This window comes from Nymphalis io, chromosome 27, assembly GCF_905147045.1.
Source record: "Nymphalis io chromosome 27, ilAglIoxx1.1, whole genome shotgun sequence".
Taxonomy (NCBI): Eukaryota; Metazoa; Arthropoda; class Insecta; order Lepidoptera; family Nymphalidae; genus Nymphalis; species Nymphalis io.
In genome coordinates, this window is record NC_065914.1 from 4,284,796 (window position 1) to 4,305,496 (window position 20,701).

The following is a 20,701-nucleotide window of genomic DNA, read 5'->3' on the forward strand; positions in this document are numbered from 1 at the left end:
ATGCCCTAAATACTAATCGATTATTATGAAATTTTGGACACATAACAGCCGTACCTCCCCTTACACGGGCGTAGACAAATTGGTGATGGCTTTTCGTTAGCATGATGATCTAATGATGACTTTACCATACTCCATTCGAAAATTATATTATTACCATGGCAGGGGTAAAAAAGATAAATAAAGCTTTGTTTTATACATTCCATTCGATTTGCTTATAACTCTGCTATATTATGCACTACGAACAAATCTTGATTTATTTTTATAGAATAGGAAGGCGGACGAGCATATGGACCACCTGATGGTAAGTGGTCGCCCTTAGACATTGGCATTGTAAGAAATGTCAACCATAGCTTACATATCCAATGCGCCACCAACCTTGGGAACTAAGGTTTTATGTCCCTTGTGCCTGTTTACACTGGCTCACTCAGCCTTCAAACCGGAACACAACAATACCAAGTACTGCTGTTTTGCGGTAGAATATCTGATGAGTGGGTGTATATATTTATTAATAATACGACACCGCTTTACTGAACTGCTTATACTCTTTACAAATTTACAAATTTCTCTCAACACCACCGATTTGAGTTGACAATTCACTTCTAGGTCAAAGTTGTTTATTCTCTTTACCGCATATTTACTGTTTCTGCCAATGGAATCGACTATATTTTGCTATATAAGTCTAAACAAAACAAAATTGTCAGATTTAAATTTATTAAATGAATGCATTGACGTATGTATGTACATACACATATATAACGACTTTAGTTTTATATAATAGCTAGCTACACGTGGTTTCAAAGCCTATAATTAATATAAATTAAATATTACATTTTAATATTTTCGACCCCATTCCAAAGCCGCTTTCCCACAAACCAACTGACCTATTAACTTAGATCTTTTCACAGACTCCTAACTTCAAGGTTGATATATCATTAGAGTCCATTCAGATGGGTTTAACTTTTATAATGAACGAATTATTCTCTTACTTTATACTTTAAATCTTTTTTTCCCCTTTCGAAAAGAGTGGCTTTTTTAATTATGATACCAAAAAGAGATATGAGAAGTTTGAAGTCTTTAATTGACTTTTTGTCTGTTTAAGTCTATGATATCGTAGACAAATGGACAAATCGACTTATTTTTTTTTAAATTAATAATGTTGATGCCTGTCTAAGGCCTATAAAAATTATCAGCTAGTCGGAATATCATTCTCCTAATTAGGAACAGGGCGTCATACACATTTCGAAATTGGAACACCTGTTTATATTATATTTAACGTTAATTTGAAAATTACAGATATCAATTATAATGTAATTCTACTTTGAAAGCGATTGAATCTATGTAACTTAATAAAATGTTATTTAAATATAAAGAAATAGACTGTAGCTTAAAAAGTATTGTACATCAATAGGAAAAAAAACTTTATAGAATTCGTAAAACAATGTGTTATGTAGGAGATAGCGTCAGATGCTTAATAGATACGCACAGATGAACGCACATCACTTTTACTAACTCTCTCGATTGTATAGTATTGTGATATATATTAGTATTGAACAATGGAACCGTTGTCTGTTTGTAAGTTGTGCCTTGTGACATGATATATTGTTGTGTGAAAATTTACTCACTCTAACCCCTTTGAGTAATTTATAAAAATAATCATCTATATACATATAATACAATAACATTATATATACATATATATATATATGCTTATGTGACGCTCGACGCACACACTTGCACTGTATGTTCTATGCTGTCGGTTCTCTCTTCAGATTTGGCCGCCGTGGCCGAAATCGTCAATCAGTCAGAAGGTAACAGGCACAAGGGACATAAAATCTTAGTTCCCAAGGTTGGTGGCGCATTGTCTATAAGCGATGGTTGACATTTCTTAGAATGCCAATGTCTAAGGGCGTTTGGTGACCACTTACCATCAGGTGGCCCATATGCTCGTCCACATTCCTATTCTATAAAAAAAAAAAGGAGGACATCCTCATTAGTTTTTTTCTTTAATCTATTCATTGATGATGGGAGAATGGGTTATTGATAATGAAATGAAGGAAAACATCGTACGACAACCTGCACGTTTCGTATTCCGCATTAGCGTTGTGGAATTTCAAAACAATTCAATAAATAGTCCGTAATTACGAGTTACCATTGAAGGTTCCGTAAACCGCATATGGGTGTTATATCGACCGCCAGCCAATATGGAGTGCCGGAGTTCGATATCCGTTTCCAAGATGGAGCTTCCGTTTGGCGCCATCAACCGGTATACGAGAATGGATTATTTAACGGTATATGATTATAAATAAATCACTGCTTATTACATATCCCATACAGAACTTGGAAGAATTTTTCGTTTAATTTTCCTTATCAATTTACACATATAAATATTTCGATACGAATGAGAAGAGGCTACGTAACTTTTTTTTTAAATTAATAAATAATAAAATTTCTGTTAATGTCGATTTCCTAATGTCATTTTGGTCATGTCATCTTGAGCCTTAATCTTAAGAAGTCAGCTGCATTCATGGATTACTTGGTGGTAGGGCTTTGTGCGTGATATTTTACCGCCTTATAATGTTCGTGATCCGGTTTTAAGGGTGAGTGTAACTACAGACACAAGGGTTATAACATATTTTTCCTAAGGTTGGAGGCGCTTTGCCAATGTAAGGATTGCGTTATATTTTTTACATATTTGCCAGTAAACTTAGAGTCAGCTAAGACTTTATTTTTTTGCCAAGGAGTCAGGGACTACAACAGTTCCAATTGTTAGCTGGTAACTTCAATAACTAAATAAAAAACAGTTATGCAAAGGTTTTCGGAAACATCAATACTATCTAAGAAGTACGCTTAAATTACTTGAATCAATTATCTTTACTCAATTATCAATACGAAAACTAAAATTGAATTTTGTAACTTCTTTTAACAAGTTTTAACTTTTATATATTGTAACTTGTAGCAGCTTATAGATTTAATTTAATAAATAATGTAATTACCCAATAGAAAGTACATAACGTGACCGGGTGTCGATAAAAGTGAAGTTGATTGGTCGGTCGATACAACTTTCGATATCTCTCGCATGATCGATGTTTTTATATCGATACTAGTGTAGTGTATTGATGGTGTCCGGTCTAATCTACTCTATATTATAACGACTTTTTTGTCATAGAAAGACTAATGCTCTTCCGCGGCTTCGCTCGCATTTAGGTAAGGGGAGGGAGATGTTGGTGATGGGTTGGGTTGTTATAAAAAAGTATCATATGTACTTCCTCGGGGTTCAAGCTTGCTTCTTACCAAATTTCACTAAAATCGATTCAGTATTCTAGCTAGAATGCGTCATAGACATGCAGAGTTACTTTCGCATTTTTTAATATTAGCATAGACATATATTTTGAGCATGATTTCATCAGTTCTCGTTTGAAGAAACAATTTTATTTTAGCTTCATTGTCAAGACATACTGGTGGTAGGGCTTTGTGCAAGCTCGTCTGGGTAGGTACTACCCACTCATCAGATATTCTACCGCAAAACAGCAGTACTTGTTATTGTTGTGTTCCGGTTTGAAGGGTGAGTGAGCCAGTGTAATTACAGGCACAAGGGACATAAAATCTTAGGTCCCAAGGTTGGTGGCGCATTGGCTATGTAAGCGATGGTTGACATTTCTTACAATGCCAATGTCTAAGGGCGTTTGGTGATCACTTACCATCAGGTGGCCCATATGCTCGTCTGCCTTCCTATTCTATAAAAAAAAGACATGATTTATCTTTAATAGTAAAGTTGAAGTTTGTGTATGGCCCAGTGCTGGTCACTTGTCTCCTGAGATTTGGAGTTTGTTCTACCGTTTCAATGCGGGTTGATGGTAGATGTGGTAGAATTCCAAGATATGCGGGTTTCGAAATGAGCACAAGATTTTTTTTTTTTTTTTTATATCGCCGGGAGGGCAAATGACTCTACTCTACCTGATGGTAAGTGGTAGTAGAGTCCAAACGCGACGACGGCCAGTACAGACGGGAAAAACGTTCTGCACTAGCCGCCTTCGCCTTGCCGGCCCGCAAGATGCCTCTTCACGCCTCGTTTGAAGGAACCCGGGTTGTAAGAGGAGGAGATGAATTATAAACACAAATTTAGCACACATGAAAACTGAATCACAAACCCTCGGTCTAGATTTATACGTATTACCCACTGGGCCTTCTAGTATCTCTCTAATATATCATATATATTACTATGTTTTTTTATAGAAAAGAAAGGCGGACGAGCATATGGGCCACCTGATGGTAAGTGGTCATCAACACCCATAGACATTGGCATTGTAAGAAATGTTAACCATCGCTTACATCATCAATGCGCCACCAACCTTGGGAACTAAGATGTTGTGTCCCTTGTGCCTTTAATTACACTGGCTCACTCACCCTTCAAACCGGAACACAACAATACTAAGTACTGCTATTTTGCGGTAGAATATCTGATGAGTTGCACAAAGCTCTACCACCAGTAAATGTTGAAATAGTTAATTGATATCCACCAAATAAAAAACTACCAATAAAAAATAAACAAAGAATATATACGTGTCAAAATTACATCAAGTCCGTTTATAGTTTTGTGGAGAAATTTTCCAATACACAGAAAACAAATAAATAATATGATTTTAAAGAGAATTCCCTTCTATATACAGCGACAGTAAATCTGTCATATAATGATAATGAAATTTATACCTTATGAACATTACAAAACGGTAAAGTTTTCGTTCTTATATTCATTTATATATTCTAGCGCAGCTGGACTATTCGTCTTATTCGAAGATCAGTTATTAGTATGAATACGTTTGGAATCCGTTTTTTTTTTCTTGGAGGCCGTTAACGGAAGCACGTCATGTGATACGATGATCATTCAACTTTCTGATTTCCCTGTCCGCGCTGTCACATTCACGGAAGCTGCATTTTCTCGATAAATATATATTATTAACTCCATGCTATATATAAGGATATAATATACTACTGCTAAATAAAAATTATTAAAGGTATTTTACTCTTATATAATAATATTAAATAGTGATGATAACATTTAGAATATTGTAAAAACAATAGATAATGCGATTATTTATTAAGCAACAAAATTTGCAATGACCCCTTAGTTAATATTAAAAAGTTTCGTTAAATATAAACTGAATTAAGTATTTCAAAATATTGTATAGTATATATTTTATATCAATGATGGAACGAGCTACGTTTTGAATTTAACTTCTAAATGTCAATAACCAATCATAAATTGGATCAAACTGTGATTGGCCAATCACGGGTCGGAGGTGATTTCGCGTTGAACGCGTCAAATGTCACTCGCTGGCGGGCAATCGTGAGTGACGGACGTCAGTTTCGAAAGCAGTTCACTTAACTGTTAAGGCGAAGCTTCTTAAGATATTGCTCTCAATTCGGCTGTTGTTTATCGCAAAGTTCTCGAAAGCATTTGATTGATGGAGTATTTAAGAAGAGATTATATTAATTGACATAAAATAGAAACATTCTGTGTTATAAAAAAAAACATAGTTAATGAGAGAATGAATGTTAGTGTTTATAGAGGTGTTTCTTTCCGAATCGATAGTGCGTTTTAAGTTGCATTCTAAATTTATAGATCCGTGCGAAATGAAATGCAATTGAAATTGCTATTTAGCAATAAGACTGCCTATTTGTACAGCTCCTTAAGGATTACATATTTTTGAAAGTTTTTTTTTATATATAAAATATTATCATCTATCTAAGAAAATCTTTATATGAGGTTTATATGAAAAGGCACCACAAGTGACTTATGAAATACCTCTCCAAATTGTTATTAAATAGATCAGACATTCACTAATATTAATCGGCTCAGTTGATCATAGGTGTGGTACGAGAATCGAATTCGTGACTTCGACTGTAATCGTGCCATGTCGGCTTGAATCGATATAGATTCGATTGAATTGTTTAATAACCGTGTCTATATGTTAAACTTCATCTATGTATATACATAATCTGAAGACCGAGCTAAATGTTGTGAAAGAACACGGGTTGATAATGGTAATGATGATGAAGATTGGATTATTTAAATGTTTTATATTTATGTATATAGCCCTCCTCATCGATTTCGATGACGGCGACCCTAGAAATTTTATTGTTATTTCTAGCATGAGCCCTAATATGGCTCGCTAGACCAAATTTGGTTTTAAATACCCTACGACACGTGTTACAATACAGTTGGCCCGCAGAGTTGTATATGTATGTGTAGGATGGAGAATAGAGACCTAAGTCTCTATTTTCTTAACTGGCGCTTTTCGTCTAGTGCGTGAAGGCGGTTTTCCTCAAACGTCTTGATCTTTTTGTAGATGGTAGAGCGCCAAGATGAAGATGTTATGCAATATATAGCCATAAAAAATATAAATCGGACTGTTTGACCTGAGTTTAGCGCGTTCAAACAAAAATACGAATTCGTATAAAATATTCGTTTAGAATTATAGATTAATCGTAAATGTAAAATGAATGATCAATGATCATTGGAAGAGCGTTTTCGTTTCTCGTTTGAAGTCAAGCGTGACGAATGCGACGTTACTCTGTTCATTTATTATGTACATAGAAATGTATATAGAAAAATCACAATTTTTTTATTAAAGAGTATATTTCATTCAATTTGCGCTGGAGATCAGCATCGTTAGATCTTATTCCGAATAACATAAGTATAATTTTTTTTAATTTTATTTATTTGGAATAGCTTGACAGATATTCAAATAAGCCACGCGATGGCACTAAGAAATATTGAGCCATCCTTGCCATCGCCAAGTCGCCAAGTCGCCACCAATCTTATGAACTATGATGTTATGCCCCTCGTGCCTGTAGTTTTATTTTTTTCTCCTTAATAACTATGCCACACTGTTGCTATTATCATGCATACTCAATCGTATACAACCTTGTATACGATTTAATCTTTTATATTCTTTTGTATTTCTTTTCTGCGTCCTACGTACTAATATTTTTATACATCATTTTATGTGTACACTACATCTTAACTATTCCCTCCGCCATTGTGTTCCTTGTGTATACAATATTCCCTATCTTACTTTCTACCATAGTTAATACTACTCACATTACTAATTGTTAAACATTACTACTACCTACTGACAGTAACTTACTAACTTACTATAACTATGGCGTTATAACTGTAATAATGAACTAAATATATACAATGTAAAACACACACTACTATTAAGCCTACAACTAACTTACTTCCATTTGATAATGCAGCACTATATCCTATTTACCATTACTTACAATATGTATTATCTGAGTACATTTAGCTATAATTATAATTTTGTATACACTATTGGGATTAAAAAGCCGAGATGGCCCAGTGGTAAGAACGCGTGAATCTTAACCGATGAACGTGGGTTCAAACCCGGGCAAGCACCTCTGAATTTACATGTGCTTAATTTCTGTTTATAATTCATCTCGTGCTTTTCGGTGAAGGAAAACATCGTGAGGAAACCTGCATGTGTCTAATTTCATCGAAATTCTGCCACATGTGTATTCCACCAACCCGCACTGGAGCAGCGTGGTGGAATAAGCTCCAAACCTTCTCCTCAAAAAAAAAAAAAAGGGAGAGGAGGCCTTAGCCCAGCAGTGGGACATTTACAGGCTGTTACTGATATTGGGATTTGTTTTTGATGTTTGTTTTATTAACTACGTTAAGGGCGAAAACCATAAACCGCACTCTATATTCGTTCGTTTTATTTTGAAGTTGTCTAGCTCTATTTTTAATCATATTTGACATTCTTATTTATATCTACTATAAATAAATTTAGGGCAGTCACAAACATTTCTCTCAAATTCTTCTCTCAATCGGTCTGCCAGGGTATTTCTCTAGTGTTTTCCTTCTCGTCTTTCGATAAAGTTCCGCGTTTTCAGTCACTCTCAAATTTAGGGGCAGTATGTTAGCTAACAGGATGCTGGCTGATAGTGACACAGTTCTGTAGGTTTTCCCTATTTTTATGGCGAACAGTCTATCGAGTTTGTCCAGCCTGGTACTTATGTAGCGCCTGGTAACAACTGGCTTCCATACGCTACATGATATAAAGTAATATCATAACAGCATAAAGTATTGTTGGCTTTACCACAGTTATGTAAATTAGTCTAATTATGCCGGGGTTCAGCCTCTAGTTTTCGTCCTACGAGGGTGTGCGACGGGTCGAAGCATTTGCCCTGACGAGCTCTACCCTGCTCCGCAGAAATGTAGAGTCGTTTTTGGGTGTTAGCGTTGATTGTTTGGGTCGCTGGGTATGGATGTCCCACTCCGTGGATTCCAAACCGAGTCTCTGGTACAAATACTTTCGGAGATATCGCGGTTTTGAAAATTCCAATATGGCCGCCAAATATACCTTAAAATTATTTTTTGTTACGCGGGAACCAGATAAGCTAGGTGTACCGAGTTTGGTATTGCTATATTGGGCTTGTTGTTCTGCGTCTGTTCGTACTGGTTCCAGATTTTTTGGGTTTCCCTGGAAAATGTTCGTCCCGGGAGAACACAAAAAATGCGATTTCTCCGGAACTACACAATATATTTAAAATTTAAAAACGGATTTAAGCTCTAATTTCTATTTTTTAAATTACCTACGACTTTAAATGTACTTGTATACCAAAATTAATGGGCTGAATTGCAATAATTAAATAATACATGATTAATACTATTATTTAAAATAATACTGTTATCAATAACAATGGTAGATCAATAGATAAAAAGCGAAAAAGAAATTGATTGACTAAAAGAAGAGCCATAGATACCTACTCTACTGTTTGTCTTATTGTTAGCCTATTTAAACACACACACACACACATTCATGTGAGCGTGTGTATATGTGTGTGTAAATAGTGTGACCCTCTAACTGATTTTATTTTAAACTACACCTAAATGAGCGGAATCAAATATCGCAGCTGCACGTTAAACTAATAAATTGTCACCAGTTTTTCACATATCGTTGGTGATAGTAAAGCTTAATAGTATTTATTAAATATATACTAGTTTTTAATACGTGTATTTAAATGAAATTACATTAATAAATACCTGGTCGCTTTTCATGTTTTCTACTCAAGCTTTCATGTAAATTAATTGCTTAATGCTTTTATATATGACGCGTACTAAAAACCCGCAGTCTTGGTGCATTGGTCTATATATTTAAAAGTATTTACTTTACATGTTAAATAGGTAGAATTGAAAACAAAAAATGCAATTTTTTTTTTAAATTATGAATTAATATTCTCGAAACGATGTGTTTATGTCTAGATAAAGTCTCTAGTTATCACCATGTAATGTTTTATTAAAAACGGCTTAGTTTAATTGTGAAAAATATTTGGTACCTTTTTCTTCTCTGTTTGTTAAGAGTATTGTTATCTGTTGTTTGTTATCTATCGACGAGCTTTAGTGCTATCAATAAATAAGAGGAAGTAAGAGTACAAAAAAAATTGAAATATGCATATTTATTTATATTTTCCTCAAGTTTTCAATCATGATTTACGGTCGACGACCGAAGTGCGAACGCTAGTATTATGATAAGGTAGAATTATAATATTTAATTATTGCAACTATATACCATAAATTTGAAATCAAAACAGTGTTTTATATCGTTGTGTTAAGATAAAACGTTAAAATTACACTTATCTTGTGTATATGTGAAAGCAGGCAAATATGATATTGTATCTGAATTCCTAAAATTGGTGGCTTATTGGCGATGTAAGGGATGGTTAATATTTTTTACAGTGCTAATGTCTATGGGTTGTAGTGACCACTTATTATCAGGTAGCCAATTGACCAGACTGCCTCCCTTTTAAAATAAAAAAAGCAAGATGTTGTTTAGTATTTTCTACACGTCTACAAAGCGTTAATGTATTGTACACATCGCGAACCTTTCAAACTCTTGACCCGATGGAGTCTCGCTATGGTTGATGAGGTACGGATTCTTCAGAAAAACTTTTGTTTCTCATAATATTTCAACTTATTTGGAAACTCATTATTTACTCATTCAACGATCGTTTCAGTTCGACGTTTAATATGTTTTAATTTGTAAACAAAGCCAGATGAAAATACGCTGCCATGCTTTTTTATCCGTTTGCGTATATGTTTGTTTGCACGGCTAGTGTCTTAGTCGTATTTAATTATGTATGTAAATTGATTGTCGAAAAGAGTACTACAGAGTTTCTTCGAATATCGAAAGCGTTTGCAAGATTCTACTTAAATAAAGTATGTTATGTTTTATTTCGATCCATATAAACAAATGAAGGCGACGAGTATAAAGAAACAACCAATATAAAAAGCCACTAGGCCATCTCGTCGAAGTAAATAAAATATATAATATACATAATTAAATACGTCACCGTAACATTGTAAGGACCGTTTATAATAAACGTAAATTGTAAACGGTGAATAATTTGAATCGGAGAATCCAATTTACATTAAAACGTATAAAATTATTATCTCTTACTTGGTGGTAGGGCTTTGTGCAAGCTCGTCTGGGTAGGTAGGTGGTACTACCAACTCGTGAGATATTCTACCGCAAAACTGCAGACTTAGTATTTATGTGTTCCGGCTTGAAGAATGAGTGCGCAAGTGTAACTACAGGCATAACACCTTAGTTTTTTTTTTTTTTTATAGAATAGGAAGGTGGACGAGCATATGGGCCACCTGATGGTAAGTGGTCACCAAACGCCCTTAGACATTGGCATTGTAAGAAATGTCAACCATCGCTTATAGCCAATGCGCCACCAACCTTGGGAACTAAGATTTTATGTACCTTGTGCCTGTAATTACACTGGCTCACTCAACCTTCAAACCGGAACACAACAATATCAAGTATTGCTGTTTTGCGGTAGAATATCTGATGAGTGGGTGGTACCTATCCAGACGAGCTTGTACAAAGCCTTACCACCAGTAAAAAAAGTTCCCTAGGTTGTTAGCACATTGATATAAGGAATGGTCTGTTGCTTACAATGCCAATGTCTACAGGCGTTGGCACCAACTTAACGTCATGTCGGCCCATTTGCCTATTCTATAGAAAAAAAAAACTCTTTTAGATTATGTTAGCGTTTATAAATTTAATCATCTGCCATTAAGGAGGGTTTGCCCATACTCGCCGCGCTGGGCAGGCTTGTTGGCGAGCGCAGTAGGGGGGGGGGGGCGAGGGTAAGTTGTTTACGCGGAGGACAGAGAGCTTTGGCGCATCTAGGGAGAGGCCTATGTTCAGCAGTGGACAACGATTGGCTGTTGATTGATTGATTGATTATAAATTTAATCGATTTATGCCCTTTTAAAAAAACAAGGGATTTATTATAACTTAAAGATCTTTACCATTATTCGGTATCGTATGTACTAATAATATACATAGGTTGATATGTATAAAATGGTTTTAAATATTTCGTCATCGAACGAATGAATAAACCGTATAATACTACAAAAGAAACTGACCTACATTACTCAGTCACCATTGTTCGTACATTCAATTTTAACACGAAGCCAACAGATCATTCAACATATTTGTTATAGTAATAATATTATGCTATCAACGATATACCCATACAAGGTTTCGAACACCCTTTACTTTCACCGGAGAAACCGTGGGTTAATTGAAACGCTTTCTCGATCCGCGATCGCCTCCCGGCGTTGCACGCGAGTTTATTTAGCGCTCGTGATGGAGAAGCCGGAACTTGTAACAAGGAGATGTTTTCCTAATGTTGTCCGAGTTATGGTTGTTGTTGTCCAGCGCCATTTATGGACCAGATATAATAAAGTAAAGACGAGCCACGAAGCACAGCACGGAAGGGCCCCGGATGCGTTATATCGATACGATCTCGTTGCCTGCCTGAGAATCCCAATCCGTGCCGAGGACGGCATTCTCAGTGGTTTTAGTGGGTTTAAATCCCACATAACTCGGTCACCCTAAGGTAACTTTGGAAGGTTCCAACTGCGTGAAAAAAAGTGCATACTATTAAAACTTCTCGATGAAATAATACATACTTATGCCATTCTTCATGATGATCGGTCAAGCGTCGTCGAAGTATATTAACCTCAAATACACCCCCGCCACTCACCGTCACTACGGAACCTATCGTTGCTTAGAGTTGCAGGGAACAGCCAATTGCAAATATCCTTGAGTTTACGATGCTCAACCCCTCTTTGAAAATTAAAGTAGTTAGTTACTGGCTTAAAATATGTACTCACTATTTCCGGTTATTTTTTTGTTGAAACCTGAAATAAGCAAATAGTCCGTTTTTTTGTTATTACATTGAAATAATAGCTATACGTTATAAAATTTATGACATATATGAATATTATTTTAAAAGCCTATTTTATCTAGTTCACCTTGAAATAAGACAATATAATCTTATGACATATTTCATTCGAGCTATTTTGAATCGTTATGTTACAACATTAAATGAAATATATAAGCTACCTTGGAATGTAGATGACAGAATAACTTGTTGAAGTTTTTGTTATTATGCCCCTTATATATTTGTATTTACTTAATAATTATTTACTTAATAATTTATTTAAAGTCGAGATGGCCCAGTGGTAAGAACGCGTGAATCTTAACCGATGAACGTGGGTTCAAACCCGGGCAAGCACCTCTGAATTTTCATGTGCTTAATTTCTGTTTATAATTCATCTCGTGCTTTTCGGTGAAGGAAAACATCGTGAGGAAACCTGCATGTGTCTAATTTCATCGAAATTCTGCCACATGTGTATTCCACCAACCCGCATTGGAGCAGCGTGGTGGAATAAGCTCCAAACCTTCTCCTCAAATAGGGAGAGGAGGCCTTAGCCCAGCAGTGGGACATTTACAGGCTGTTACTTTAATAATTAACTTTGTATGACGGTTTATACTTGCACAATGTTTTGTCTTCTTTCGTATGTTAAATTACTAATGCCAGAGAGAGAGTGAATTTGGATTGCTATTCAATTTCGTGTGCCTTAAATGTAGTTTACGAAGTTCCTCATTTGACGCGTTATTGTATAAATCTTATTTAATTAAGAACTATATATTTATTAAAGGCGACAACGTTATCAAATTACATTACAAAAAATCCGACTTACTCCACTAGGCACAACAGTAGGATCGCAAAACGAAGGACGTTATTTCGAATGATGAGTACGTTTTAAATTTTTATCTCTCAATTAGCTACTCATTTCGGCTTCGCGCAAGTAAAATATAAAGTACTTAAAACGCTTACACTTAAGGATAATAATAATAATAATGTCCTCAAGACATTGTCCACAACACAGGTGTATTTTCTATTCCCTCACTCTCAAAATCCGATGGGACGGCAATCCGACACGGCCGGAAAGAGTTCAGGCGCAGGAACATAGGCTTTACGTGCTTTTCGAGGCACGGTAGTGTACACACTTCAAATTTCCAGACTCCGGGCTGCTACTGAGAATTTTCTGACAGAAAAAGCCAATAACTTTTTATTGGCCCGACCTGGGAATTGAACCCAGCACCTCCGGGTCTGCGGCCTTACATCAAGCCAGACCAACGAGGCAGTTAATACTTAAGGATAAATATACAAAGAATTTAATGTTTTTTGAGTTAAGTATTTTCTGTACACAAAACGACTAATAAGTTTAACATCAACCTGTGTTTATAGTTTAAGAACGAACGTAACGCTGGTGGTAGGGCTTTGTGCAAGCTCGTCTGGGTAGGTACCACCCACTCATCAGATATTCTACCATACGAAATCTATCTATTCTATCATACGAAAAGTTTAAAATATGGTAATTATAATTTGTAGTACAATCGTCTGTGTTATTGCAACACCTTGTAATATTATTTAAGTTTTTTTTTAAACGTAATTAACTCAAATTGTCTTTTTTTAGTCCGTGCTAAGATATTGATGCTGACTTTTAATTATAATGTCGGTGTTAGCAAAAAGTGCTAACATGTTTCGCCTTGGTTTACATACGTATTTCAAGGAAGTATATAAGCTGTACATAAGTAAAATCGTAAGTGTAATAATCACTTTGAAATTTGATTTATATTATATGAAGATTTTTTTTACATATTGTAATGTTTTATTGTTAAATTTCGGCTTCGATATTGGTACAAGTGTACATGTAAGGAGGTATTATTGTGGACAAGGTATTCCTCAACAAAATTTACGATTCCTCGAGAGCAATTCGCCACAGAATCATGTTATTTGTGACTGATCTGCAGGAGTGTGAGTGTTAAGTTTTTTTAATCTGTTATTGAGGAATCATCATCTTTATAGATAACCGCATTGACTCAGTGCATTGATCCGAGATTTGAACCTTAGATCTCAGAATCTGCTTATAAGCCACTAGATCAACGAGACAGTAGAATTATCAATATACGTTCTAAAATAACTTCTAAAGATAACTGAGTTCCTTATCAGTCTAACTGGCAGAGTTTAAGTATACTTATACCCTAGGACGCTATAAAATACTCAAAATACTAGTAATCAGCCAAAACACGATACTTAAAAGACCTTCGATTTTTTTCATTAAAAAAAAAACATTTAAAAAAAAAAGTTTACCGCTCATAGACGATATTAATATAACAGTGAATCAATTTCGGTAAAGTCTGTCGGACCGTTGTGATGCACATGTTAGTCAGTGGGTCACACGCGAAACATTCTGTTACACCGTATACGCCATATACGTGTAATGACCGTGAAATTTGCGAATTTCAGAATATGCTAATCGTTTCGTACACTGTCGACTGATCATATTTTTCGTATGTAAAAATAAACTAATATATAACTCGAGCTCTGCGTCCCCAACAAATAAATGTAAAGCCTGTGCTAAGAGTACGCGCCAACAACCTTGGAAACGAAGATGTTATGTCCCTTGTGTTTGTAATTTCTTTAAAACGGGAATTGCTAGTATTTATATTTTATATTAAAAGAATTTCTTTTATTTATTAACTTACTGTTGGTACAGTCTCTTTTAATGAGGTGGAGGCTTAGGAGTTGATTCCAATACGCTACTCCAATGCGGGTTAATGGCAGATTGACATCTGACAATTGTAGGTATACGCGATGTTTTCCTTCACCGCCGAGCACGAGATGAATTATAAAAACGTTTAAAATAAAGCAGCGCTCGCTCGGTTATGATCCCACAATCTCTGAGGATCAGGTGTTCTAACAGAGTAGTTACACTTTTTAACTAATTAAAATACATTTATTTAATGAATCAGTTATACCTGCTTACCGCTATGATTTTACATAGCCCTTAAAAAATGTCTAACGCTTTACAACGATTTTCTATTCTGACAATAATGCGTTCAAACAAACACTTCGCTTTATAATTTAATATATATATACATGTATATTATATGAACTATTTAAACCGACGATTATTTAATTCGACATTTTCTTCTTTTAGCTAATTTTTATTAATAATGTAAACTCTAGTGTGTCGTCATAGCTATATTCAAAACAAGTTAATAATAAGCGTTTTGAAGATATAGTGAAACGGTGTAAAGTGAAGTGATATATGTTTATATATAAAAATATTTATATGTAAAATGATAATATGGCGCTTATGGCACCGAGAAACAGCGCGCCAGTTATTAAGGACAGTCTGCACACACCAGCGTACGAGGTGAGTTACTTATGTATTGGTGAGCAATTCATCAGATATTCTACCGCAAAACAGCAGTACTTGGTATTGTTGTGTTCCGGTTTGAAGTGTGAGTGAGCCAGTGTAATTTCAGGCAAAAGGGACATAACATCTTAGTTCCCAAGGTTGGTGGCGCATGGGCGATATAAGCGATGGTTAACATTTCTTACAATGCCAATGTCTATGGGCGTTGGTGACCAATTAATCAGGTAGCCCAAATGTTCGCCCGCCTACCTATACTATAAAAAAAATAGTAACTTTGGGTACGTACCACCAACTCATCACATATTCCACCATTATACATATTCTGTTCGTCAGGTGTTAGATAGACTATTTGTTAAGCCAGGATAAGCTATCCCAATTTAAAATTTCATCCAAATCCATCTAGGCGTTTTTGCCTGATTCTATAACGATCATTTGAATTTATAAATTTTCCTATTTACCCTCGACCTGAAGTTAGTTTCCTCGACGTAAAAATAATAAAAATAAATAATTAACTAAATAACTAAACGTGACCGACCGTATATTCATATCTGCCTAAAAGAAGATGGTATTTACTCCAACACTAATTCGCGAATCTTAGGACCTAGGAAATAAAACGGATTGCTTGCATAGCGTCACGTTGTAGTCGAGTTCGTTCACCTTCCCAGGTTGGTATTAGCTCAACCGCGGAGAACGGGAGTTCAGTTACAATGGTCGAAACTAGATTTGGATGGGTGACCGTGAATCTTTGAATGTTATGTAATGTGTTTGTTATTTATTTTTTTCGCAATTTTTTTTTTATTTTATAAAATATCGGAATCCTATACTAATATTTTAAATGCGAAAGTAACTCGTGTCTGTCTTTTACGCTTTCATAGCTAAACCGATTTTGATATAATTTGCTATAAAGCAAGCTTGAACTCCAAGGAAGGAAATAAAAAAAGGTATATGTATGTATTATTTCATGGAGAAGTTTTGAATACTATCCACTTTATTGTAACTCGTCACTGACATTGGTACTGCAAAAAATATTAATAATCCCTTACATCGTCAATTGCTTGCCTGCTAAGGCGTGCCTGGCGTGCCTGGCTGGCTAACTCAAACCGAAACACAAAAATATTAATTATTGCTGTTTATTACGACTCAGGTGAGTCAAAGCACTGCTGTTGAAACAAACTATCGGATAAATTAAATATAGATAACAAACTTTTTCTTATCTATTTAATAAATAAGATGACGTTTTTTTGTAAGGCTTGACTTCTACTTATCAAAACTTATATATTATATATGTAGATGCACTTCGCAACGGCCCCGTTTTAAATTTAGACTATTGACGTGATGAGCGTGAATTGCATATTACCGTTAATATGATATATAAACACAGAAAAAGCCTATATATGTCCCACTGCTGGGCTAAGGCCTCCTCTCCCTTTTTGAGGAGAAGGTTTGGAGCTTATTCTACCACGATGCTCCAATGCGGGTTGGTTAAATATACGTGGCAGAATTTCGATGAAATTAGACACATGCAGGTTTCCTCGCGATGTTTTCCTTCACCGAAAAGCACATATGAATTATAAATACAAATTAAGCACATGAAAATTCAGTGGTGCTTTCCCGGGTTTGAACCCACGATCGTCGGTTAAGAATCACGCGTTCTAACCACCAGGCCATTACTTAATGCGAAATTATTATATACACATGAAAATTCAGAGGTACGTCATGAGATGAATTCGACGTTGGCAAAATCATATAATACATAATTATGGTGTATTTAATTACGTGAACGTGTGTTATCAGGTTTAAACATTATAAGTCACAAGTGTCTGAGATGACGGTTACGTAAACACGACGATACAGTTTAAAAGTACGTTATTATTGCGTTATTATGACAAACAAAAAATAATAATAATTCAATGAAAACATTACACATTGTTGATTAAGCATTTCAAGTCGATACAAGTTTTTTTTTTATATAGTAATTTTATAACTTCTGTTACGCGTGTCGCATGTTGGACAAAGAAATGCTCGACTTTAAAAAAATATGTATCCCACCACGCTGCTCCAATGCGGTTTGGTGGATACACGCGTGGCAGAAATTTATCTTCATTTTAAGGTATTCAATTAGAAACTCGAAATTTTGTATGTAAGTCATTAAAGATACCCACAAACGTTAGTGACCACAAAAATGCGGCGCAGAAATTTAAAGCTCAGTTTTTTTTTTATTACGATAAAGACATTCAAGTTTCTAAGTCACTGCGTTAAAATGTTATATAAGCTTCAAAGTGGTACAGTCTCGTAGAAAAGTTTGGGCTCGGTAATTTTATCTGGCTTCTAATTTTAACGACGTTTTTTCATCAGGTGGCCCATTTGGTCTTTCGCCTACGTATTTTATATATAAAAAAATGCAGATGATGTTTTGCGCATATAAATCTATGTATGTTGATGTGAATACGGATCGGGGGAAGATAACTTCTAAATTTACTTCTAAACCTAGTGATTGATTTCTGGTAACAGTCTGTGACGCCATTTTGCTCTATATATATCACTAAAGCTTAATAAATTACTGGATAAGTTACGAGATAATCTAGATGATGTTAGTTATATGGTTTACTGCGGGAATGCTCGTATAATACTGCTCCTCAAAACTTGATCGTTATTGTAAATGAATACATTTTAGGTGTAGGACGATCTCTCCGTTTACGCCGACCTGTATAAAAATACCAACTGTAAGTGTGAACTTACTTTATACTAAATGCTGATTATATTAAGTTTTACCTCTAAGATGATGGGTTATTGGGTTTTCCGTTAAAAAAATCTGGACTTTTGCAGTGCCACCCATCTCTCGCCTCGGACAGCACGTAAAGTTGAACCTAGGACTGAACTCTTGCCAAGTGTGTCTGATTATAGTGAGCGCACTTGTGTTGACGCACATCCTTTGAGAATGGCCGACGTGACCATCTTGAATTGCTATATTTATAACCAGCGTGAAACCTGCAACATTACAGATATAGTAGTATTTTATTGAATAAATGCGTGATACTTTTACTGAAATAAAATATTACAATTTCCAAATTATTATTTTCTTTAATTAATTGGAAATAATAAAAAAAAACATAAAAATATGACTATATTATAATAATGTGTTAACTTTAAACTCATGAGCTTATATACTTAGAATCCTTATCAAGTTATTTTAATGTTAATATTGTACAGTTGCTGTACACATTTAATTTTATTGCTTTAAAGTATTAAAGTAAGTATTTATAAGATTATAGCAATCTACTTATTCGTAACTTGGAAACGTTGATCGTTACAGCCGACTACGTTTCTTTTAAGAGGTTTACGATAATAGTTCGTCCATTTGATTGTGCTTCAATCTATTATGAATAAGTCAGTATTATAATTGACGTGAGTCGCATGTCGACGTGAAAGTCACAGGTTCGATTCTGTATGACCAGAGAGGAAACTTATCGTATAACAAAAAATCATTTTGTTATTATTGGTTTCATTTTAATTGTCATTTTACAGAATAATGTTAAACTAGTAATCGCCGGTGTGTTAGGGGGTGGGTGTTAGGTAAAGAAAGTAGTAGTCGAAAAGCAAGCTCGTCTGGGTAGGTACCACCAACTCATCTGATATTCTACCGCAAAACAGCAGTACTTGGTATTGTTATGTTCTGGTTTGAAGAGTGAGTGAGCCAGTGTAATTACAGGCACAAGGGACATAACATCTCAGTTCCCAAGGTTGGTGGCGCATTGGTGATGTAAACGATGGTTAACATTTCTTACAATGCCAATGTCTATGGGCGTTGGTGACAACTTACCATCAGGTGGCCCATATGCTCGCCCGCCTTCCTATTCTATAAAAAAAAACATAGGGTTCAACCTTGCTTCATACTAAATTTTATCAAAATCGGTTCAGTGGTTTAGCCTCGAAAGCGTAACAGACAGGTATATGTTATTTACATGTTAAGGTACCACCGGTTCGGAATGTAGATTACACGGAACAGAACTGAAGTATTTTGCAACATTTCAAATACAATATGTCAAACAAATACAATATTTTATATGTATTATAAATAAAAATTAAATCTAACTGACATCGAGATCAGTTTAAGCAGTTAGTTTGAATAATATTTCGCTAAAAATTTATGATATATAGCTGCACCCATAAAGACACTTTCTTTTAATTCGACGAAGTGTAATGTGTATGACGAAGTAGCTCATTGTCATGTTTAGTTTGAATCAGTCGCCATTCCGAGTGACGCCCACAGCGCACAATTGGTGATACATGTGCACGATTTACATGTTTCGAGGATAGGGTTGTCACTAATGTATATATATATACAAACATGAGTGACTTCAGCGAAATTTCAAATGTCGCTAAACGTCAGGCTAATTAAAAACATCGAATTTAATTGTTATTGAAAAAAAAAACAAAAAAAAAATGGAATAAAATAAATATAATTTTATTTATGTATACATAATGTAAGTTTTAGAAATTTGAAGATATTGCTTTTTCATTTTTGTCTAAATCATTTAATATTCGACATCCCTAACTATGACCTCATTCCGAATTTTTATTATTCTCGCTTGGATTATGACTTGTTAAAATTAGGAAGATTTCATCTCGTACAAGCTTGTCTTTGTTTTAATTTGTGTGTAGCTATTTTGGTTACAACTCACCATCCATTTCCAGTTGCAGGTTTAGAATGTAATTAAAAAGTTTATATAAAGAGGCTACTTGAGTGGTTTATATTGTACGACAGCAAGGTTGCTCTAGTGTCGGTTGTTTCTGGATGAGACAAAAGCGACGAGTCTAATTCTGACTTACGCAAATAATGACCGGTCATGGTCAATAATAATAATAATATCCTGGGACATTTTTCACACACGGCCATCTGATCCCAAGTTAAGCTTAGACAAAGCTTGTAGTATGGAAACCAGACAACTGATGTAACTACATATACTATTTTTCTTTTGTAAATACATACTTATATAGATAATTACACCCAGACTCAGGACAAACAGACATGTTCATGCACACAAATATCACAAATCATGGTTGTGTTGGAGAATACCC

General features: G+C 35.0%; 1 protein-coding gene across 9 annotated transcripts in view; it reads left to right on the plus strand.

Moving 5' to 3' along the window:
- LOC126778784 (mitogen-activated protein kinase-binding protein 1) overlaps positions 1-20,701 on the plus strand; it is a 122,243-nt gene that overhangs the window by 41,647 nt on the left and 59,895 nt on the right. Inside the window, exon 2 of one of the 9 annotated variants that reach the window (XM_050502442.1) lies at positions 15,401-15,619. The exons of the other annotated variants lie outside the window; for them this stretch is intronic. Coding sequence (XP_050358399.1) covers positions 15,551-15,619 — 69 coding nt within the window. The 5' untranslated portion in view covers positions 15,401-15,550. The remainder of the gene's footprint in view (positions 1-15,400; positions 15,620-20,701) is intronic. 9 annotated transcript variants of the gene reach the window in all.